Below are 24,756 nucleotides of genomic sequence, written 5' to 3'. Positions count from 1 at the left end.
TGATGATTCTAATTGAGGGTGCCAAGTTCTTCCTGTTCTTTCAGTTGCGAGAATGTGGAGTGTGGGAAATAAAGAGGCAGACAATAAAGTTGGGATTTAAATAGGGCCACATTTATTGAATACATCTGCAGAAATGGTAAACATAAGCGGGCATCTTCTCTAATCTGGCCTCATGCTGTTGTTTATCGGGCGAGACATTCACGGCCTGAGAGTGGCGCCTCAACACTCGCCATCTCCCTGGCTTCCCCTTTTGGGGTAGGGAGGCCTTCCATGTCACCCCAACTCATGCTGCGGGGCTTCAAGTGGGTGAGGAAGGTTGGCCTCAAAGGAAACCCTTATCACCGCCAGCTGGGCTTCAGGGCTCACAGCTGGGGAGCCTCAGGCATTACCGATCACCGCAACAGTGCCTTTGAATGCTCACTGACCCTAACCCGCTCAAGATGCCTGCACATACTCCTCCTGGAATATCCACTGCCTTCATTGAAGGTAAGCGGCTGATGAGAGGCTGCACGTACCAGCCGCTATTGCTGCTGTCGTTGACTCTCTCTCCAACACGTCATTTGGCTGCCGAACCATGTCCTGTGCCTTTGGCAGCCGCGCTTCAAAGATGAGGAAGGGAGGGGCGAGAGCCAATATATGGGCTCAAGTTCCCCCTCCCCTCTCTGGTGGTGCCACAGGGAGGCTGCCTATGGCATGCCTCCCCACCTTGTCTCCCACCCGCAATAACCTCCCCATGCCCAGGCTGTGCCAGGTGTGGAAGTAAGGCTCAACTCTCTGGCCCACCAGCAATAATAACATTCAATACACTTTTCATTCATCAGTCTACTTAAGCATTCTGCTTTTCCATGTCTACTTTCCATTTCTTTCTCTTAACAGATTTTTTTTTTTTTTTACAATAAATAGACTGACAAGAAATAGATTTAGGAACTAAAACATCAGATCACATTTGGCTCATAAAAGATTCTGCCATACTGCATATAAGATGTATTTCTCAAGAGGAAATGAGATGCAAAAGATGTTGTTTTGCTCACTTGAATGTCTTTACTGAAGCCATTTTATCTTACCTGTAGGTGTGCTGCTACGAAATGAGGAGGAAGGAGTGATGGGTGGCGTGACCGGCGGAGTAAGGCTTCCACTGCTGTGGCGGGGCGGAGTAGATACATTCCCACGGGACACTGAGCTTGATAAAGTCAGGGAGAGTTTGGGCTGAATTTTTTTCTTCAGAGATTCCTGTTCTCGTCGAGCAGCATCAGTCATAAACCTGTAACAATTATAAGAGAAAAAGTATTGTGGAACGGTGGCATTGAATAAACATTCAGTACAGTTTGTGCCACTCCTTGTGCTAAGTCGTTGTGATCTCTGCAAGTTGTTCCTGGTGAACCAAAGATGATCAGATAATGACACAGTTCAGAACTAAGAAGAACACATTAGTTTGGAATAATAAGGGACTTAAAGGTTGAAGAATTTTGGATATTTAGTTCAAGTCAGCAAGTGAAATTAATTTCAGTTGTCTACCCCACTCCTTAGCTTGTTAATCTACCCACCCACCCACCACTTCCTATGCTCCACTGCTGTCCACCGCCATCCTGTCAATAACAGCATATATCATGTCCTATACCTCAGGGCCCACACTTTCCTGTGACCTTCCTTCTCCTTGGGTTTTCGTTTCTTCAGCTCTGAGTCTCTCCCAGCTCTGAGTCTCTTCCAGCAGTAAGCCTATATACAACACTTGCTGGGGAACATGGGCAGGAGGTTCTTGGTTGACAGCTGCTTGGCCACTATGTGAACAGAGTGCTGCACTACATGGATCCTTGGTCTGATCCAGCATGGCTTTTCTTATGTACTTTCCCTCCTCAGGTTCCTCCCTCTTTCTTCTTTATTTTACTCAAGTCTCTGTCTGTCCATTTTCTGCAATCCCTCCTCTCAGCTGTTTTCCAACTCATCTTCCCAGTCCTCAGACCCATTCTACCTTCCTTAACCTTGGCTTTTCCTGCCCAAAGCACATATCTGCAACTGCCCTTACACCATGGTAGAGCACCTCTTCTCCTTCAGAGAAGCTCTTAGGGAGACCATTCAAGTGTTGGGCAGGGCCAAAGGCGAAAGAGCTGGGGTCAAAATTCCCCAAACTACCAGCACAGTTTAGCTTAAAGCTCTTACTGGCCCTGTTCAGACCACACACTAAGCCATGGTTAGGCTGCTAACCCTTTTGCAGCAAATTGTTAGTGAGCGTGTTTAGACCGTGGTTAGGAATGGTTCAGGTGACATGCTAAGTCATTGTTCACACAACACGCTAAGCCATAATGTTTAATGCTTAACTACTGTGGCTTAGTGCATCATCTGAACCGGGTCACTGCCAGAAATTACATCTTAGGAGAGGCATTTCAACCGTTTAGAATGAGAATGAAACTGTGCAAAAGCTGGTAAACAGCAAATGTTGGATCGGCGGAGGAACCACCTGGTCATGTGGGGAAGCAGGTGTCACTATCTGGGGAACCTTGAAGGACCAGATGGGGCCCCCAGGCCTGAGGTTCAATAGACAATGAGATAATTTTTACCAGCCACTTTCCCCTCTTACCCTCTTTTGGATGGGCCTCTGCCTCCTTGGTCTATCGTATCTGCTCCTAAACCTGCTGCTTAAACTCTTGTACTTTCCCCACTCAGCATCAGTTGACTATTTCGGGAGGATACTGTTAGTTTTACCCTACCCAGTGCCTGTTTACCCTACCCTGTGCCTGTTTGCATTCTCTTCCCCTCATTGTTTTATTATGATTTTATTAGAATGTAAGCCTATGCGGCAGGGTCTTGCTATTTACTGTTTTACTCTGTACAGCACCATGTACATTGATGGTGCTATATAAATAAATAAATAATAATAATAATAATCAGTCCTGAACCTCCTATCTTGTTCAGCATCTGTACCCTTTTCGGCATCTTCCTGCCAGTGGCTCCTAGCTGCTCTTATCCCGAAGTCATCTCCCCGGCTTCCCCTTTTGGGGTAGGGAGGCCTTCCATGGAATATTGAACCTCAGGCCTGGGGGCCCCATCTGGTCCTTTGAGGTTCCCCAGATAGTGACACCTGCTTCCCCACTTGACCAGGTGGTTCCTCCGCCGATCCAACATTTGCTGTGAGCAAAGAATGAGGCAATCTTCCCAATCTGAGGCATTCTCCCAAATAGACTGTTCATGGCACACACTAAAGCTGTACAACGTGTCAATGTTTTATTCAATGATGTTTTCACTCTGATCTCTTAGAATACTCATGAATATTCATGACACACAGAAAGACGGACAATTGTTTTATTGCTTTAAAAAAAGTTCTACCGGTTTTAATTTGTTAATGCCTTAATACATTTTTAGCTATGTAAATGATTTATGTTTATATTGCTCTGATTTTATCTGCACGCCACCCTGAGATCCCAGTGAGAATAGGGTGGGATACAAATGTTTTAATAGATAAATAAATAACTATGAGCGTGTCAATGAGCAAGGCATCTCCTGCCAATCCTAAAGCACAGGTCATCCAAAATCGCGGTGCAGTTAGGGGGCAGTTTCAAAACCATCAGAAACCCGCGGTGCGGTTAGATCGTTCGGAGCCCCAAATGGATCTGTAGGTATCTGAAGGATTTTTAGTCGATGTGAGAGGTCGTTTCATGTTGATGGATGGCTAACTGAACACCTCCGTATTAGGAAGACATTGAGGGGTGAGGGAGGGCTAGTTCTAAGATTGACATCTGTGGCTAACCAATATCCACAGTCTCCTCCCTGTCCCCCTTCCAATCACGTTGCTTAGGGGGAGGGATTGCAAATTATAAAAGAAAGAGCCCGTAGCACTGCTCTTTCACAATGCAGCTGAGGCTGACTGAACGTCCCAGAAATGAGGAAGTTCCATCAGCTTTCCCTAGCACCTTCCTATCTGGGGGAAATTTGAAGCCTGCTCTGCCTTTGCCCCACCAGTCCAGTGGGGCGAGTGGCCTGCCTATAGGTGCAGGGGTGGGAGCCTTGCCCATGTCTCCCTCTCCCAACACGGCCAGAGCCAGCTTTTTTGCTGGGGTTTCTTTCTCTCTCTCTCTCTCTCTCCCCCCCCTCTCCTTTTATTTGCTTCTTGTAGTACCACCCCATGCTCCCCTTTGTGTGTTATTTTGTGTGTTCTTGCTTGACATAGGGGACTTTGATTTTTGTAGGAGGTTTCTAGTTTCTGAAACAAGATGAAGTGCATCTGAAGTGTGTGTGTATGAGGTGGGGAATGGTTGGAGGGGATTTTTTAAAAAAATCCTAACCATCAAGGGATGAAGGGATCAGCATCCAACTTGGCATGGCTAAAGCCCTACTTAAAAGCTGCCAGGGTGCCAAGTTTCATCCTAAAAAATGATGGAGATGTAAGCACTTTTGTTAATTCCCATTGATGATAATAGAGCGGTTCTCCGAAAACAGAGTGGTTTTCTGTCGGGTAATCCAACGGTGCAGGGAGACAGAGCTGCCCCAAAAATTGGGGTGGGGAATCACCTCATTGGGGCTCCGCCCTGAATTTTGGGGAGTAACAGACCTGCTCTGTACACCCCTATCATCTGGTAATGGGGGAACTGGCTCTATGTGACCTTCCAGTTCAGAAGCAGTATACCTTTGAATACCAGCTCCTGGGAGTCACCATGGGAGAGGCCCATAGCCACCAAGCCCAGCTTATGGGCCACTGTAGGAAACAGGATTCTGGACTAGATGAATCATTGGTCTGATCCAGTAGGGCTCATGCTGATGACCTCATTTCTAACAAGGTTACATGGCTGCTTCTCCTGCTTGGTGACCCACTATGAGGCACCTGCTCTCAGAGCAATTGTGTTGTGCTAGTTCTGTATCCATTCTACTCCCAATGCTGCCTCAGGCCCATCACTGTTTGTGGCTGGAGGGAGAATTGCATGTATCCCAGTTGCAGGGAAGTGAAGGGAAAGGATAAAAACAACTACCAACAGGACTCAGGCGAGAGAAAGAAACAAGCTAGCCCCTTGAGGGCCACCCAACTGCCTGTGAAATACAAACCACAGAAGCCAAGTAGGCCGTTTTACTTGTGGGTTGCAGATTACATTTACTGGTTTTGTCTTAGGGTCAAGCTAAAGAGGTATGTAAAAATGAATATTAGAAATACATTAGTTTTCCCACCCCTCCTTCTCATGTTTCAATGGTACTTTGCCTATCCATTTCAGCAAAATGACTTTTTCTGACATTTAGGCTCATTATTATAGCAAATATATAAATGCCAGTTTATCCCTTGTCATTCTTGATTCTGTTGCTATATGTCTCTTTTATGGAAGATGGACATTGCACTAGAAACCAAAGATGACATAGATGGTAGTAGATGTGAGGTTGGGAGGAGGGAGGAATGGATTTCAATGGGTTGAATCCAAAATAGCATACTTAAACTAGACCAATTTAAATAAACTGAACTTAAGTTACTCACTATTAACATAATTAACTTATTTCCCATTGATTTCAGTGGGTTGGTCTAAGTATACCTAAATCAGGATCCAAACAGCCATTTTTTGTCCATCGCAACAAGATCTCTGATTATACAGCTTCATTTTCTCCCACCAAATATAATGGTTCACACTGACTTCTATGGGAGAAGGTGAATCCAGACCATCATAGCGATAGCCACTTTGCCAGCACTGCAATAATAATCTACTGGAGCCCGTCTACACTTGTCTAGATGAAACGTAACAAGTTGGCAGAGATGACGTCAGCAGTCACGTGATGCTGTTGTTGTTACGTTTCTTCTGACTTTTAAAACCGTTCCACTTTCTGTTAAAATCGTTTTAAAACTAACAATGTGCCCCAACCTTTCGTTGTATTCAATGCCGTCTTTCAAAGTCATGTCTCGTGACCATGGTCTTTGCTTCCTGATTAGGACAAGTGAGGGCTTTTCTAGGGGAGGGAGAGCTGGCACAACGTGATGAGGGGGAGGGAGGGCGGTGAAAGAGGGGACAGAGGTTTAATTTTTAAAAAAACCGCTTATCTTTCGGGGCGCACGTGGCCCCTTTAAGACGCTGCAGGGCTTCCCTCGTCCCTACGCGTCGCCCCGCCTCCCTGCCGGCTTATCCCGGCAGGTCTAGCTCAGAGTCACCGGAAGAAGGAGGTTTACTTCAGAGCCGGTATGAGCATAATGAAGAACGTTCTAAAGAAGAGTGTGCCCGGGTAAAACGATAGAAGAAAAGGTATTTCGATTGACTGGGCTCAAGTTGCATTTTGTAACGTAGCAAGGGAGGACGCAACAATGCACTTAAACAATGGTGTAATGAATAGTGTAGATCCTGCCCTGGTATATTATTATTGCTATGCCAGTATAGCTATGTTTCCATGTAGCTTGCATAGTTAGCATAGCCATGCTTCCAATTAATTGTTCAACATCTAAATTAGACTTTAGGAATTACCTAGTGGATAACATTGCCCTACATGATATAGGTTGCAGGACAATTTAAAGCAATGCCTGACTTATAAGACTCCAAACGTATGGATAGCCATTAATTAAGTAGATGAAACTAAATGTTTTCGGCTTCTAACATTAACAAATTTATAATGCTGATAGATGACACAAACTAGATAATGCAATCATCAAATCATCCAGTAAAACCAAACGCTAACAAATTGCCAGGAAAACAAATTGCTTCTTGATAATAAGGAGCCAGCTATTATTTGTGCTTTGTTTGCCTACTGCAGTTGCTTCTCTAGATGAAGCTTTACCAATTCAGGGATAACCCTTCAAGCATGTCCTCTTACAGCGCTAACTACCTCCTGTCTACCTTTTAGCAGTTAATTACCAAACTTGTCATTAATTAATGACAAGAACCAATTTCATATGGATTGCTGCATAAACCAGAAAAAATGTCTTACATTCTAGCTGCTGGAAAAACTGTTATTAGCTTGCCCAGACTAATTTTTCAAGAGGCTGAATAAAAATGGCATAATAAACCACTGAGTACAGTTTAATGTAGCAATTATCATCCCAGAATTCACCTTCACAGCAGTTAACAGCTAGCTTGTTAGGGCATTCATCAGCCTTGCTTTTGCTTTGGGTCATTAATTAACAAACCAGTCATCACTTGCTGCTAACAATACATACTTGATGTGTTACTGCTTAATCATAGGAAATAGCTTTATGGATGCTTATATTTCATTTCGCATTCCCTTTGTAACATAGTTCAGATCCTTTCCTGCATTCTACAGTAATAAATGAAAAATCTTTAAAAGATATAGTGGACATTATTGGGTTGGACAGTGTAATGTCTCTTTAATAAAATATATTTATGCTGTATTTAAAACCTATCTTGAAACACGCCATTCATTACTTAATTTAGTCCAGAACACACAGCTCTTACTAAATGACACAAAGGCCCAACTGCAAGGAGTGCATAGCTTGCCAGTGAAAACATGTAATCATTATTATTTTTAAATTTAGTTTAAATTTAGTTGTGAAAAAACTCCAAATGTCACATCAGAAGTTACTGGAAGGGCAGAATCCTAGGGTGGCCAAATGCCATCTTTTACAGATGAGAGTCCTCTATTTCAAGAGCTGACAGAGGACAGTCCTCTATTTGAAAAGCCATCTTGTCCAAGTGTGGAATAAAGATAAGAATGAGCTGAGCCTTGAAGTGGTCCATCAACAGCACTTAGACAGCAGATTGAGCAGGCTGGCACACTGGTCACCTGGTGCTAGTCTTCCACACTATGGTGAGATATACTGTATTTCTATTTAAATTATAATAATTATTTCTAAATCTGCATCTATACCTGTAAATTAGCATATGAAAAATTTAGGCAATTTGGCGACCTCTTTTGTGGGAGGTGATGCATGCCTTCTCTTTTGATGATTCGCAAGTGGCCATCCAGTCTCAACTCACGAAGTTTGACTGCCTGTGCAGAATCCTTGCAAGGACAAGAAAAGTGGCACCCACCATCTTGAAAACCCTCCCTTGTGCCATCCGGGATGTGGAAAATGTAACATCCTTTAAACGCCTCCTGAAAACATATCTTTTCACACAGCCTTTTCCTGGGCTGTAACTTATTCAAGTTTTAAATAGTATTTTTTTTACTTTATTATTATTATTATTTATTTATATAGCACCATCAATGTACATGGTGCTGTACAGAGTAAAACAGTAAATAGCAAGACCCTGCCGCATAGGCTTACATTCTTTGAAGCTTTATATTATGATCTGACTTGCTGTATTTTATGGTTTTAATTGTGAACTGCCCAGACAACCTCGGCTATTGGGCAGTATAAAAATGTAATAAATAAATAATAATAAATAAATATGTGAGATAGAGAATAAAGGGAGCAGAGAGGTGAATCAAGCACTAGAGCTTGAGAATGTGCAGAAGAGGAAGGCAAAGAAAAATGAATGGTTTGAAGTCTCCACTGGGAGGACAAGGGGCTCATCTACAGTATACCAGGCAGGATATTCAACTATGAAAGCGGTATGAAAGCAGTATATAAAAGGCAGGAGCCACACTACGGCTTTATAGTGGTATTGAAGTGCACTGACAACTGTTGGGTCCCATAGACACATACCATATACCGCTTTCATAGTGTTATATCCTGCTTGGTGTAGATGTGTCCTGGGCCCCAACAGTTGTCAGTGTACTGCAATGCACTTCAATACTGCTATAAAGCTGTAGTGTGGCTCCTGCCTTTTATATACTGTTTTCATACCTCTTTCATAGTGGAATATCCTGCTTGGTGTAGATGAGCCCTTAGTCTGATAATCCTGGGACTGGGGAAAATACCTAGACTAACTTTTCTTCAGTGTGATGTGAAAGAGTACTTCCCTGGAGTAGAAAACAGTCTAGAAGGCTGTCTCCAAAACCAAAGGCAACTACACTTTATTGTTTGGTTCTTGTGATTAACATTACATACGTTGATGAAACTTCACTCACAGCCTATCACTCTTCATATTTACTCAGACATAAATTCCTGTGTTTTTAATAGGATCTAATCTCAAGTAAGTGCAGTCTAGGTCTTTGTCCCCATCTGATTAAACTCTATAGCCCGATGCAGGGAAATTATTGCTAAACACAGAATGTATATTTAGGCAAGCCATTATGATATATTTTCAAACAATGGTATCTCTGTTCATACAGAGATGAACAGTACAAGCCTTGCACATCCTTTTATTCACATCTTTATGTACTTGAGTTCCAAAGATATAGGTAGTGCAAGGAGATCATCAATGGTGCTACACTTCGTGTATGTTCAATTTCAAAAAGAAACAGGTACTATGATAAGATCTTAAGTCTGCATAATTGCAAAACCTATAACTACCATTCTACAGGCTTTTATTTTATGCAGATGTTTTATGGGACATTAAATTTATCTAGCAGAGCAAGGGACATAAAAGATTTGCAAGTTGAAACAGGCGACATAAAAAGACATGTCACACACACACACACACACACTGAGGAAAATAGAGAATGCATATTATTTTTTAAGATACTGCATAATTTCTTTCATGTTGTGAATCTTTATACTTTGCTTTACACCTCAGCTTAATAACGTATCTATCACTCAACAGCTTATTTTGTCAATGATCAGCTTCTTAGATAAGGTTCTTTTCTTTCAAAACACATTTACAGAGGTTTCTGTCTAATGGACTGCAATCCATAGGATCCCTTAATGTGTTGGATCCAGACTTAGGGCCTTGCTAGACTATGCCGGATAAGCCGGCAGGGAGGCGGGGTGACGTCGCGCTAACTTTAGCGTGCACCGCTCCGCCTCCTAGACGCACAGGGACTCTGGAAGCCCTGCAGCGTCGGCCATTTTTTTTAGTGTTAAAGGGGCCACGTGCGCCCCGAAGACTCCGGACAAGGTAAGTGGTTTTTTTTAAATTAAGCCCCCCACCTGCTCCTGATCCCTCCCCATGGCCCCCTGCCTGCTCGCTTGTCCTCCCCCCATCCGCCATCCCCGATCCCATCCCCGATCTTCCCCCCCCCCTTGCCAGGCCGATCCCCGGCTTTCCCACTGCCCTTGACAGGCCGATCCCCAGCTTTCCCACCCCCCTTGCCAGGCCGATCCCCGGCTTTCCCACCCCCCTTGCCAGACCGATCCCTGGCTTTCCCAACCCCCTTGCCAGGCTGATCCTCGGCCTTCCCCCTGCGCCTCTCTCTCCCCCCCCCGGGCCGATGGGCACAGCGCTCATATGAGCGCTGTGCCCAGTCTGTGGCTTTTCCCGGCTACTCGCGAGTAAGCGAGTAGCCGCAAAAAGCCATGGACCCTGCTAGACGTTCCGCAGCCCCGGCCTGGGGCCGGGGCTGCAGAAAAGACGCGCCATAAGCGACTTCGCTTATGGCAGTTCAAATGAGGTCTCAGCACGGCCTGACCCCGGATTCCCCTGTGCGTCATCTGGACGCACAGCAGGGAAACCGGGCCTCACAGCACGCTAAGACCTCGTCTAGCAAGGCCCTTAGACATACTTAGGGTAGATCCATTGAAATCACTTAGCCCCATTAATTTCAAAGGGCCTACTCTAAGTATTAGGATTCAATCCAATATTATTATTAATAATAATAATAATAACTTTATTGTTAGCCATTGGTTATGACAACTTCCATATAGACTGTCTAACCCAATATATATTATTTTATTTCTTAAAATAGTATCACTTACAATTTAAACTTCTGGATCATAAAGAAAAAAGAAAAAGCTGATACGGTGTTTTTTAATATAAAATTTCTTGCCCCCAATTTAATCTTGCTTAATCATGTTCTTGGTTCTTCTGCAACAGCAGAATTATTTAGTGAGTTATTATTGTTACCAGAATCAATTAAAAGTTAAGTGTAAAAATGAATATAATAAGAGCAATCACTTCTGTCAGTAAAGCTAAACAATGACCCCGGGACAATCCCTGGATAAAACTTAGGTCTAGCTAAGGCCTGAGATATGATGCTTGTTGTTGCACACTTTAGTACCACGGGTTGTATCTATTACTGGCATAATGAAAACTGCTGGCAGAATGGATTTCCCTTCCCCCTGCAGACCCTGCACACCCCAAAATCTGCTCCAGTCCCACTCCAGGTCCCTCCAGAAGGGGTTATGCTCACATGACAATGGATTTAACCCTATAGATTCAAGTCTATCCTCTTCCATGGATTCATTCTAATCCTTTGGACAAGAAATTGTTCTGCAAACACAACTGTCTACGTGTAAAAAAAAAAGGAATAATAGCAATCTACCTCACCAGGTTGCTGTGAAAGTAAATACAATAAAGATAAAATGATAAACAGTAGCAAAAGCAGTAGGTGAAACAATTTTATATAGTCTTTGAAGTAGTGATTTCTTGATGTCCTTGAAAGCTTGATTTATTCTCTTGCTTCCCACTTCCTCTTGAATTACTGGGAGGCAGTAATAGACTGCTGATACAAAAGGACTTCCCCTTGAATAAGAACGCACCACCTCTCAGGCAGACACCAGGAAGTTTCTTGAACATTGATCTGCTTCATCACCACTATTGCACAAATCAAGGCAGTGGTGTGTGTATGTTTTTTATTAGATTGAAAACGGGTGTAAAATACAGTTTGCTGAAACAGTGTACAAGCTGTACACGTAATGATGGAAGGGAAAATGTGTGGTGTAATATAGGAAGGCCTAATACTTGTAAGTGGGGAAAAATGCATAAATTGCCATTTTAATTAATTTCCTAATGTAAAGCACAGCTGTAGTAATGTTGGCAAATATCAGTCGCCTTTACGGTTTACATTTGTTAAATGAAATCATGCTTTTTAATTGGGTCTTAATGTGTACACAGCTATGTTTTATTTACTCACTATTACAATATCAGCATTTTACACTTTCTGCTTGCTTGTGCAAACAAACTTTATTAATACATATATCTGAATACTCTAATCTCAGTTACAATGTACCAGTTTGAGTTTCAACAATTAAATGGCCTTTTTTTGGTGGACTCCTGCTGCTATGTGAACTAGCTGTAGGCTATTAAAATAATGAGTCCGGGCTGAGTCATCTGATCTCATGCTTGGTGTAAAGCCTGAGGAAAAGGACTTTGCCCACAATTCCTAGCCTGTTTACCAGACTAAGCCCAGACTGTTGGAAGCTTTGTCCATGAACTCCCTTCCCCCTTTCCCCATCAACTAAGTTCCTTGCAAAACATGGTATAATACAGCCCTCTGCAGGCGGGTGTCATTGCTTTGGTCATCCACTACTTCATCTTATATGAAATAGCTTTTCCAAGTCTATTATGGTAACAAATAATAAGGCATGATCCATAACCACATGCACTCCCAATCTCCCCTTCCCCCCCGTAAGTTATTTTAGCCACAAATGTTGTTTTTTGGTTTGGATGCACAGAAATATGCAACTCTTAAAACCGGTACAAATTGATCCCCTGATGTTTTCCGTCACGGGCAGTCAAACATGATTTGGAGTTGTTTGTGCCAGAGAATTTTGGAAAAGAAAATTGAGATCTTTTGTTACACAATAAGAAATATTGCAGGATTCCCAAAACATTCAGGAAAGAAAACATTTTCTTAGAGTTGTGAGGCATTAATTCAAAACTCATCTAAAACGTATAAGCCTGCTGATTTCCTGTTGCAGTCTCACTAAAATGCCATAGAGCCTTAACTTGAATTCAAACCATGAAGTCAGTTCTTTTAAAACCTAGCTTTTAAAATCTAAAATCTAAACTTTTAAAATCCAAAAAGTGAGATGTTTAAAACCTAGCATACATGTTCAAAATACATGTTTATCCTTCTTCCAGATATATTAGATCATATCAGTATTTGTCAATTCATAGACTAAAATACAATTACAAAAGAAATTTAAATTAACCTAAAAAAAATGTACCTTCCCCCAAAAGTCTTTACAAAATAACAATTCTTTCATCTGTAGAGTTTCCTGTAAATGTCTCAATACATGTAGGCCAATATATTTTCTGCAGACCAAGGTGCAAGGCGAGAGGTTGTCTTGACACCAACTTGCACATCCTCCCCTAGCTCTGGAGAAAAAAAATAGGGTAAGTCCCCGACTCCCCCCACACCCCCAGCTTCAGCAGAAAGCCCTGGAGTAGGTGTGCAATTGCAGTAGCATTGTATAATCAACGCCACGCCACCGCACACCCACCCCGAGGCTTTCCAAACATTTAGACAGCCCCCTAGTTGTGATAAATCTACAGTACAGTGTACCCCACTGCTAGAGTGTGAGCCTTCCCACCCACAAAAATCACAGGACATTCACAAATACTGCCCAGTTATTTCGAGATTGCTTTAAAAAAATAGTTAAGATCCAGCTTTAAGATTCCTAAATGCAAACACTAACAATTACGCTTAACATAAAACGTGGCTAGAAGCCAGGATAAACAGAATTAAAAATCGAGTAAAGCTATATAACATATTTTGATATAGCATATTTCACAAATAAAAACAGAAATTAGAAATGACAGGATGTACCCTTTGAAACCACGATACCATACACTGACTTAGGGGAACAAAACAAAATCAGAACCTCCAATTAAGAACAGCTTCCAAACATTTAGATCCACTTTGTTGCTAATCACTGGATCAAACCAAGCCTATATATCACACTGGCAAAAGCAAATACAAAATCTGAATGTGAATGCCTTGGCAATATTTTGAATTATTCCCTGCCCTCTGTTTCTCATATCCTTCCTCTTGAGCAGCAGCTCAGGCCACAAGGGCAGTAGCAAAATTCAAACAATGCAAATTGCTCACCATATTACTCAGCACATTGAGAAAAAACAGGTGACAAGGATTAAGAGAAAAATAAAATTTGCATATCTTCAGCAATGGAACGGAAAATTAACACCAGCGTAACATGATTTAATGGCAACAACATGGCCACAAAAAGAAAAAGCATAAAATATAAAACCAGTCTTGTTCAATAGCTAACATGGCAGATAAGCGAAGGAAGGGAAAACTACTCCGTAAAGCTCTTGGCAACAACGGGAAGACAAAAGCTAATGGAACAAACAGACCTTAAAGCTAAATCATCTATATGACATCAGGCTATCAAATGTTAACTGATCACAATCATTCCACAAAATCCATCCAACTATACATTAAAGAAAAGTGAGAAAACCACAGATGGTTTAAGACTGAAATATCTTATACACACACACACACACACACACACACACATATATATCAATCATTTCATAATGAAAATAGTGTATAGCAGGACTAATTACAATTAGAAGGTGTTTTTTTAAAAAAATAATCTTATTTTAAATAAGATATCCATGATACAAACATCTGGATTCACACAGGGTAAGAAGCACACTCGGCTAACTCCTTGAAGTGTCAGCTGAGTGCAAAGTGAGTGAGGGCTCTGTCACGCTCCCATCCCCTCTCCATGTTTAGGGGTGGGGGCTTTGGGAAGGGGGAAGAGGCCCCATGGGCCAATCTAGCAGACCAAAGGTGTCCTGTGAGCCTGAGTTTCCCCATCCCTGTAGCCTGGATCTGAGCTGGATCCAAAGGTGTTTGCCTATCCCTACTTAAAATCTTTCTTTATCTTCTTTTCCTTTTAGCATGAATTTCATTTTATGTTTAAAGCGTTTTAAAATAATAAACAGTAACAAGAAAAGACCCTTCTCTCTCTCTCGGCTCTTCTACACCATGCAGGATATTCCACTATGAAAGCGGTATGAAAGCGGTATATAAAAGGCATTACTGCTTTATAGCGGTATTGAAGTGCACTGACAACTCTTGGGGCCCATTGACATAGACCATATACCGCTTTCATACCACTTTCATAGTGTTATAGCCTGCTTGGTGTAGATGTGTCATGGGTCCCAACAGTTGTCAGTGCACTTCAGCACCACTATAAAGCAGCAGTGTAAATCCTGCAGTGCACTTCAATACCGCTATAAAGCAGTAGTGTGGCTCCTGCCTTTTATACACCACTTTCATACCGCTTTCATAGTGGAATATCCTGCATGGTATAGATGATCCCCCTCTCTCAAACACACCCACACCAATTCTACAAACTGAATTTATCAATACAGTATTGTACATATTATGAAAGCCTGGGATAAAACTTAATCTTGCAACATGGAGAATATTTTATTACTTGTCTGGCTTTTGCCATTGTGGAAGTTAGAAAATGAACTCAGTTGCACAACAATGTCCTCTGACATCCTGTGGCTGTGCACATCAAGTCTGTAAGTATCTCAACACTGCAATATCTCAGCATTAGTTAATCCACTGGACCAGTGTAGGCTTCTGGGCAATTTTCCTCCAATTTTGCAGCACACAAAATGTTGCACCAAATAAACTAATTGCAAAGCCTTTATAATTCTGTATCCTTCCAACTGCCATTAAGCATTATAAAATTAATATATTGTATATCATTTCATTTGTCACATTGTTAACTCATCTGCAGAAATCTTGTAAGGAACAGCAGAGGCATCAAACATTCCACTATTCCCAATTTTACTGTGTGATTTCTTTTAATGAAGTACCGTATTTCTTCGATTGTAAGACACCATCGATTGTAAGACGCACACTAATTTCAGTACCACCAACAGAAGACTTTTATAGAGATGTTTATATGGGGGGAAAAGTGCGTCTTAGAATTGAAGAAATAGGGTACTAAATGTATTGAAGATATGCGGGGGAGCAACATTGGGTGATAGGCTGTGGATCAGTGATAGAGCACATGCTTTTTACCCAGAAGGTTCCAGGTTCGATCCCCGGCATCTTCAGGAAGGACAAGAATATGCTTTTTTCAGGCCAAGCGCCATATTACATTCTGGAGAAACTTCTGGGACCCACATGCCCCCCCCCCACACAGCCTCTCTCTCTTACACACACACACACACACACACACACACACACACACATCCATTCTCACATTTAATGCATATCCATTCATCTATTCATTAATATCTCATTTAAGTGCCCCCTGCATGTGCTTTAACACTGGTTTATAAGAAAAGATGTAGTCACATTTTCAAAGAGAATCATCTGGACAAGTGTGATATTAATCAAAGGTATGCAAAATATCCCAAATTGAAAATCTCTCTCTCTCAACTCTCTGTTTCATTTGCAAGAATCCTAGACACACTTTCCTGTTTCTCTCACCACCTTTTTGTTAAGGTTAGAATTGTTACACACACACACTCAACTTAATCCTTTTTTTTCCTGATCATATAAACTTGTATTGCCTAAACTAGGTACTTTCTGTGTTCAAAGTAAGCCTAGAAGTCAATGCCACAAACAATATCAAGGTCAAATGTATAATCACAGACTTTGATCGTTTCTTAAAAATGAGAATGCTTTGATGCTAAATTTATGACAAGTAATCTCTAGAAGATTGTTATTAACACGCTCAATAATTTTCTGACTTTTTCAGCCTAGAGACTTTATTATTTGTAGTCTGCCAGTGTAACACATAAATTATGAGCCTTATTCACCTATAATAGGATAAAATGAAACCTCACAATTGACATTTATGAAGAAAAATGAAAAAGTCCTCTACACTGTGATACAAGCCAAAGTGTACACAATTTGCCAAAAGGTACAAGGGACTAGGCTGTCAAACTTTAGGGGCAATGAAAGCACAAACTAAAAACATCAGACCTTCTAGTCACTGGAACTGGTGTCTGATAGTGGCCTCTTGCAGAGTTATACTGTATTTCTTCGAGTCTAAGACACACTTTCCCCTCCATATAAACATCTCTAAAAACGGGGTGCATCTTAGAATCGCGGGTGCATTTATTATTTTTTAGAATCAAAGCTTTTTTTCTGTTGGTGGTACTGAAATTAGTGTGCGTCTTACAATTGATGGCGTCTTAGAATAGAAGAAATACGGTATACATAATATTGACAATACAGGAAACAGAATATCAAATTTCCTTTATATCCAGAGATAATCATATTCCGTGTAAAAAACATATAATAAAGAACCAAATTCTGCACTCAAAAATATTCAGTTATGTAAATAACATGTAGTGTGATGTTGTGATGGGCTGGATTCAGGCTAAGTCAGTTGTACTCAGGTTCCATTGAAATTTATGGCACTTTATGGTATAACCCTAAGTAAGGTCAGTGAGGAGTAAAATGCCAAACCCTGATGGCTCCTGCCACCCAGGGCAGAAGCTGGAAAAAATTTCCAGGATTTTTAGCCCAATTAGCTATGCCAGTTTCAGGGCCCCTCTTTGGGGGGGGGGGGGAATATAGCAGTTTGGATCCACCAGATCCAAAGCTGCCTCCACCCACAACCTATCTCCAGAACATGTTGTTTGGGGGCTTTATGCTTGCTATTAGTGGCAGCAATACCACTAGCATTAGCTGTCTACCCAAGGAGTTTTCTGTGGGCAAAGCAGAGAAGCTGGGTTAGACTAGCCCTGCCCCCATTAGTGGCAGGGCATCACTGCCCTATCCTAATCCGCTCCCAGTCTGCAGATATCAGAGTTAGGATTGCTCTGCCTATCATGACTAGCTTGTTCAATTCATGTAACCTAATCTGGATCCAAACTTGTGGCCTAAAACGTGAGATATAAATAGCTAAATCAGTATATGAGCACCTCTGATTTAGTTAATTTGTATTTTTCAGGAATATGTTCACTTTGAATTCTATTTTTCTCAATATTTTTGGTTTGGTAGAGTGGTGCAGTGCTAATGAATGACATATAATTAAGTGACCCTTGTCAGACAATACATTAAGCCACGGTGGTTAAGCGTTTTGAGCTAAACATTATGGCTTAGCATGTAATGTGAACTATTCCTAACCATGGTAGCTACATAACCATGGTTTAAACATGCTCACTAAGCATTTGCTGCAAAAGAATTAGCAGCCTAACCATGGCTTAGCATGCTATCTGAACAGGCCCATGGAGAGGTGACACCAAGGTGGCATAACTGCAACCCATGCTGGGGACACGTGTAGAGCCCAAGTTGGATGGACATGTTGCTGTGCAGGATACAGAGATCCCTGCCTCAGAACACTACTGCTTTTTGCAGGGTCAGGTGCACTGGCCCTCACTCAGGAACTCCCATAACCCTAAAGGACCAATCTCCTCTTCTCTTGGGAAGTCAGGTGACCCTAAAGGACCAATCTATGCCACCAGATGATATGGAGCTCTCAGAGCTGTTGCCTTCCCTCAGTCTGGGCAATTTATTACTGAAGGAGCCATCAGTCTTCTCTGTGTGCCACCAGCCTTCAAGCCTGCCTTCAGCCTCTAGCCACCTCATATTCCATTTCTCAGCTGAGAGGCCAGCTCTGTTTAGCTTTTCCATCCCTCAACTGTCACCACGCAGCAGCCATTCCAGAGAAAGAGATAGGAAGCTGAGCTACTTCATCAGCTCTGCTGGGAAACCCATTTGGCTCCAACTGTTTCCATTCAAGCTGGTCAGGCATTCTTAATCAATGCAGGCTTTTCCCATGAGGAGGGAGAGTGAGGACGAATGCACTAGCTCCACTTCCTCTGTCACTGTCTCATCACCGTCCTTGAGTTGAAGATACATTTCTGCAGTAGGGAGTCGTTTGTGTCCCTGGAGGCTGACACGTGGTGTAGAACCCTGGAAAATCCAATCATACAGACATTTGGCTCAACACAAGGCTGGTGATAAGGATGGTAAGGGTGCAGAATTAGTGTACTTGTCCCCAAGTTCCTTCCTTGCCTGGAGATCCTACACAGATTATAAACGTCTGCATGGGGCTTTTTGTGAGGGCCAAACTCAACATTCTCCTACCTACACATAGTGGGGCTAGCCCCCTACTCTCCTGCTAGGACACATGGCCCCTGACCATAGTGCTTTGAGAGAGGAGGGTTTAAGCTCCTCCACACATTTTTGTACTGAAATTCCAACTCTCCCCCACCCTTGCAGGGGAGTGGGAGCAGAGTAGAATTACAGGATGCAAATAGGTAGGTGAAAGCTTAAACCCTCCTCTCCTGATGGGCCATGGTCCTGATCTTATTTGGGGCAATGCTTGCTTGCTGGAGAGTAGGGAAAACAAATATGCACAGCTTGACTTCCTTTTCTGTCCTCATCCCTTTTCCTTTTGTGTCACATCTTTTTGACTCGTTTTTATTCATTCTATTTAAACCACTCTGGAAGCCTTTTTAGTTGAAGAGCAGGGTAAAAATGCTTTCAATAAATAAATAGTTCAGGGCATAATCCTATGCATGTTTAGACACAAAACATTCCTACAGCTCCACAACTGTACTCTAAAAGTACAATCTGACTTGTGGGACTGAACTAAAACACCTGAAGGCTTGAAAACCAATTTTCCATGCATCTGAAAGCTAGAATTTTCCTTTAAAATGTAATTAGATTCTCATAACTGTGGGTCACTCAGTAGGTTTCAGCATGAAATTCCACACATGGCAGCTTGCAGGAGATAAACTGTCCTAAAATGTATGCTAAATAGGAATGTGCAATTAAAAACAGTTCAGAAATCCCTTTATTTGAATCATTAGACTGGATACATTCAGTTAAAAATCTCTGATCAACGCAATTATTCATATCTGCCCAGGTTTGGGAGGGGCAGGGTTGCACACTTTTCGGGAAGTTGTAGGCTTCACTTTACAACATCTTGTCCACATCAGGAGAGCTTTCTCACACAGAAATGCATACCATGTGGGCTACCTGCTGATTTCTGGCAAGCTTGGCAGACTTAGAGACATAATGGGGTAGGCAGTTGTAGTGGAAAAATATATCTCGCTGGGAATATTTGAGTCAGGAAAGAAAAGGAGACTTTCCTTATGTTCCTTACTGTGAACTGGCAAATAGAAGATAAGGGCAGGAAATTACATGTTAAAACCAGTGCATTGGGGGGTTCCCACCACTAAAAGGAGACACACTGCTATTTGCCAACACAATATATTTGGAATTCAGCCTTTCTAATGCGTTTCCCACCTTGGTGTCTTCCAGATGTGTTGGACTACAGTTTCCATCATATCCAACCAGCATGAATCCAATGACCCTGAATCCAATTGGGACTGTGATGATAAGAGGAGGTTTATTTCTTCTCCCACACCATTTTCCCAATTGAAATCACATACACCCTTTTGAAGCTGCTATCTGAACCACAGAAGAAAACGTACAGTTACCTATAAGATACAAATAGCAGCTTCAGGTCAGGGTGTAATATTAATAGGAAAAACAATGCAGGTAGAAAGCTTTAATCCTCATCCTGACCCCAGCACCATGGTCCCAACCTGACTACCCACTTCAAGGTTGTCTTAATTTAAAACAACAACATGGGAAATCCTGATGATGGGTCCCCATGTTGCATCAGCTGCTATGGTGGTAGTGATGGCAGCAGCAGAATCCACCCTGTGGTGCTGAAAGCACAGGGAAGGATCCAATGGCTTCTAGTCACTACCAAGCACTATGGGCATTTAGCAGGTATTGGTTTCCATCAGCACAACATAAATAGCAGTAGCACTTGGACACTGTTAAATCCACCATTGGATCGCTGTTAGGTAACACTTTATAAGAACAGTTAAATCTTATGCTTACCCTTTTCACAAAGGGTAGCTTTGTGGCCTTCACAAAGCTAGCAAAGAATAGAACCAAAAGGTAACACATTATGGCTGCCTTTACAATGGGCAGTCTATACTTCCCAGTAGGAAGTATAGACCATTCACCATAAAGGTACTCCCACTCGAAGGGAATTAAAGAAACTCATAGTTATTAAAGTTACTGTACAGATGGGACTAGCTTGAACTGCTTGCATTTTTAAAAAGTGATCTGACAAGGCTTGGCAGGACTGGAAAGTGGGCTTTTGCTGCCTGCAGCTATTTCTCACTCAGCTGGCAGAACCAAAATTTGAGTGTTGTTGCACTGCATTTTTATGTAAGTATCCTTCCCAGAATTACAGGAAAATCTCCAAACGCCTGCGTGCCAGTAGTAACCCTGGCATAAGCATGTACTGTGGAAAGGAAATGGAAAAGATCATACAAGGAAATACTGTCAAAACATGGCTCAGTTAGAAAAAAATGTATCACTGTCCCTATTGCTTACTGAGAACTGAACTCAGAGATGTGTTTATTTTGTAGACTTAAACTTTTTGGGGTGTCAGTGGAGGCTTCCTCCCTTTTTAACCCCCTTACTGCAGATTTCAGGGGAAACAGTGGGGGATTTAACTCTCCCTTCCTGGAGCACGATGATCCCAACCGAAATCCGGGATGTGTATGCTTAAACTAGAATAAAAAAGAGACACGTCTCAGCTACACACAATTTTAAATTCTCAAGATGCAATTATTATTGTTCAGTGATGTCTGGTGACCGCTGGAGCTGGTGGGACGGCATGCAGGATCACAATGGGCAGTGCCAGCTACATCCCCCTCCTCCTCCCCTTTCTCCTCGTCATCTCCTCAGAACACAGAAAAACAGTATTTCCAATCCATTGCATCGGAAAAGGAAACTAATGTATGTTGATGTAAAAATCAGGAGTCCAAAGCAAGAGGTGGTGTGTGTGTGTGTGTGTGTGTGTGTGTGTGTGTGTCTGGAGGGGGTTGATTTAGGGCACAATCATGTGCATGTTTAAACAGGAAAAAGACCTACAATTCCCAACATTCCCCAGCCAGCCATGCTGGAAGTTGTAGGACATACTTATGTCTAAACATGAAAAGGATTGCACCCTTAATAAAGGTCAAACATCAAAACCAGTTCAAGCAAACACAATCAGAGTTTTATAAAGAAAAGAAAAGAAATCATGAGCAACAAAAAGAAAATACAAAAGAAATATTTAAAAATCCCAAAAGGAGATTAATTATAATCACCCCACCCCAAAATAGGAAGCATTGCTAATTACTTTCTGGCTGTTGCTTTACTGGTCGATTAGATGGATGGTTCCTGGCTAACGCACTGGCAGGAAGATACACGAATCATACTCCCCCTTTCTCTTTCACTCACACTCACACACACAAACACTTCTCAGTCTAATTAATTAAATTTGCACTACAGAAAAGTCAGCTGGAAATTCATCGTTCGCTCTCCACTGTCCATGCTGCTGCTGCTGCTGCTGCTGCAATCACGTCAGGAGCGTATTGAATAGCCCTGGCTGTTTCCTCCCTCTGAGCATGCATGGGTCAATTCTTGCGAGGCAGGGGATACACCCAGTGATTGATTGGGGTCGGACCTGACTGTGCATTCCTTCACTAATCCTCATCAGCCAGCTACTTCCTGGACGAGAGAGCAAACATGCCCAAATATGGCATCGAGGCAGGTTGGCACTGCTAAAGGCCCTGCTTTCCTAGTGCCTTCTGGATTCCTGCTAGTGCCTCTGCTGTGCCTGCACTACCCTATTGAAGCCAAAGGACAATGGAGCATGCCCAAAGCTCCTCTCCATTAGCACATGTGCAGAACACACTCTGGAGGCAAAGAGCAATAGGAAGAGCTGATAACTGGGGATGGAGGACTCGAGACAGAGGTAGCACAGTGTGAGCACTAAAAAAGTTAATTCTTGTTGTGTCTGGGGCTGGGATGTTTGATGCAAGCAGGGCTCCACCCTTCCTGTCTTAATAAATGGATCACCTCTGTTATTGCTGCTCATTAGTAAAGCTTACCCAGTTTATAGCCAGTCTAAAGTCCTGGGAACCCCACTCTGTACAAGAAGCTGCATACTTAACAGAAAAAAAAATCCTTTCAAATGAGAACTCTAAAATCTCAGAATATGATATACATGCAAGCAATAAATAAAAATTAGGCATGCAGCTCACTCATCTAAATGTTTAAAAACAATTTGAATGGTGCTTTCATTTGTTCAAAACGCTTCACCTGCATTATCTAGTTGTAATCTTTACAACAATTCTATATGCTAAGTAAACATTGTTATTATTACCCGTACTGGGATGGGGGGACAGAGGCTAAAAGAGAGTGGGTTGCCTAGGGAATTAATAGCAAAGGTAAGAACCAGGATCTTCCCGATTCATAGCGCAGTTACTTGCCACTATGCTGTTCCTGGTCTGAATTAGCCTCTCTGAGTTCAACTGGGCTTATTTCCAGCTAATGAGGATAGGATTGTACCCTTGTCATATATTTTTTTAAATTAAATTTTACTACAAGAACTCCTTGGTCTGCAAGTACATGATTCCTCTGAGCAATGCATGTAGTGACATCTCTCCACTCTCTTTCTTTCCTCTACTTCATTAAGCAACCCTACAAAATCATTTCATACAAAAATCCCCTGGAGGTCAGATAGGCGCCAATACTATGCTGCTTCTGGCGCCATCTGAAAACAACTCTTTTCCAGGAAGCATTCTTCAACTGATCAGCCACTGTATTTATTGGTACTTTGTTTTAAATTGAACAATTTTAATATACTGTTTTTAATTTTCTTTCTTTTTATTGTTTTATTCCTATGTTCACCGCTCCGGAATGTCTTTTAGATATGGAGTGGTATATAAATATTGTAAATAAAAAAATACATAAATAAAGTAACAGTCACCACAATATTTACTACGGCAGCTTAAAAATTTTTTTTCACCCAACAAAGAAACCTTTAGTAAGATTACTACTGCTGCTGCTGCTATGTGGCTTTTATATTGGTCCTGCCCGATGGTACTACTGTGAATGTAAATTCACTGGAAAAAATTCCTATACCCATTGAAGTTAACTGTAATTGTAGCTACTCATGATATTACATGTACAGTTAGGCTGGCTGTTTAAGCATCAATAAAAAAGAGGGGGGAGATTTGCATAAAAATGTTAATTGATGTATATAGATGCAAATATAGAAATAATTAGTATAACTATAATTTAAACAGAAATACATTACATCTCACAAGAGTGGGGAAGGCTGTGACCTGATGACCATGTTGTGCTCAATCTGCTGTCCAGGTGTTGTTGATGGGCAACTTTAAGGCCCCTGCTATTCCTTCTTACAGTTCTTGATCTTTAGCTGGACTTGGACTGGACAGCCCTTAAATTAGAGAATTGCCCCCTGGCAGCCTTTTAAATAGAGACAGTCCTCTAAAGTAGACCACATGGCCACCCTACCTACAGTATACTTACTCTCTATATGACTTTTTTTTAAAAAACAAAACAAAACTCAAATAACAATCTTCAGTATTGTGTTATTGCCACAACATACTTGAATGCTGGGTCTTTTTAATTAACTGAAAGCCATTTGAAAATGCCAAAAACTGTTCATGTGTGAACCTATTGAAGATAAGAGAGTTGCACTGAATCCAAAGTGCAATAGCATACTAATGTTAACAAATTAGTTCTGCTTTCAAGATGGAACACTTCTCTCTTTAATGTGTCAACTTATTACTGAGGAACCACAGTTACTGCTGGAATAGACAAACTAAATCAGCATTTCAAAATTAATACTTTTTTTAATCCAATCAATTACGAATAAGGTTTCAGACTCAAATAGATGCTGAACAGACATCTCAGCACAATATTATCACCTCTTACACAAATGAGCTCAGCGTAGAGACCTGATCTTTTTGCCAATATTACATCAAATTATTAACAGCAAATATTGAAGTGAAATGATTCGTAAGTACTACTTTGCTTAATTTTGTTTCGGGCTCCACTTAATCTTTATTCATCTTTAATGAGTATTTATTGTATGACCCTGACAGCTTGCTACTGCTGTGATAAATTATCTGACTCAAGTCTGATTAAAAATGCAACCCTGAATGCTAATTATCTCAACAGACCTGCTTAATAATAGCATTTCTTGTCAATTATAGCACCACAGAATGGGTGCCAGTTGTAACATGCAACACAAGCCTGTTCTTAGAGGCAGATTTCCCATAATGCTTTATCATCTGCCACATG

The 24,756-nt window shown here is 41.7% G+C and overlaps 1 protein-coding gene across 1 annotated transcript in view; it reads right to left on the bottom strand.

Annotated features, from left to right (window-relative positions):
- Positions 1–24,756, bottom strand: part of JAZF1 (JAZF zinc finger 1) — a 150,098-nt gene that overhangs the window by 21,627 nt on the left and 103,715 nt on the right. The window contains exon 3 of the mRNA XM_063115861.1: positions 1,065–1,261. Within this exon, the coding sequence (XP_062971931.1) occupies positions 1,065–1,261 (197 nt within the window). The remainder of the gene's footprint in view (positions 1–1,064; positions 1,262–24,756) is intronic.

Source organism: Elgaria multicarinata, chromosome 1, assembly GCF_023053635.1.
Source record: "Elgaria multicarinata webbii isolate HBS135686 ecotype San Diego chromosome 1, rElgMul1.1.pri, whole genome shotgun sequence".
Lineage (NCBI taxonomy): Eukaryota > Metazoa > Chordata > Lepidosauria > Squamata > Anguidae > Elgaria > Elgaria multicarinata.
Note: the sequence above shows the minus strand (reverse complement) of the source record. Positions and strands in the feature narration are given on the sequence as shown.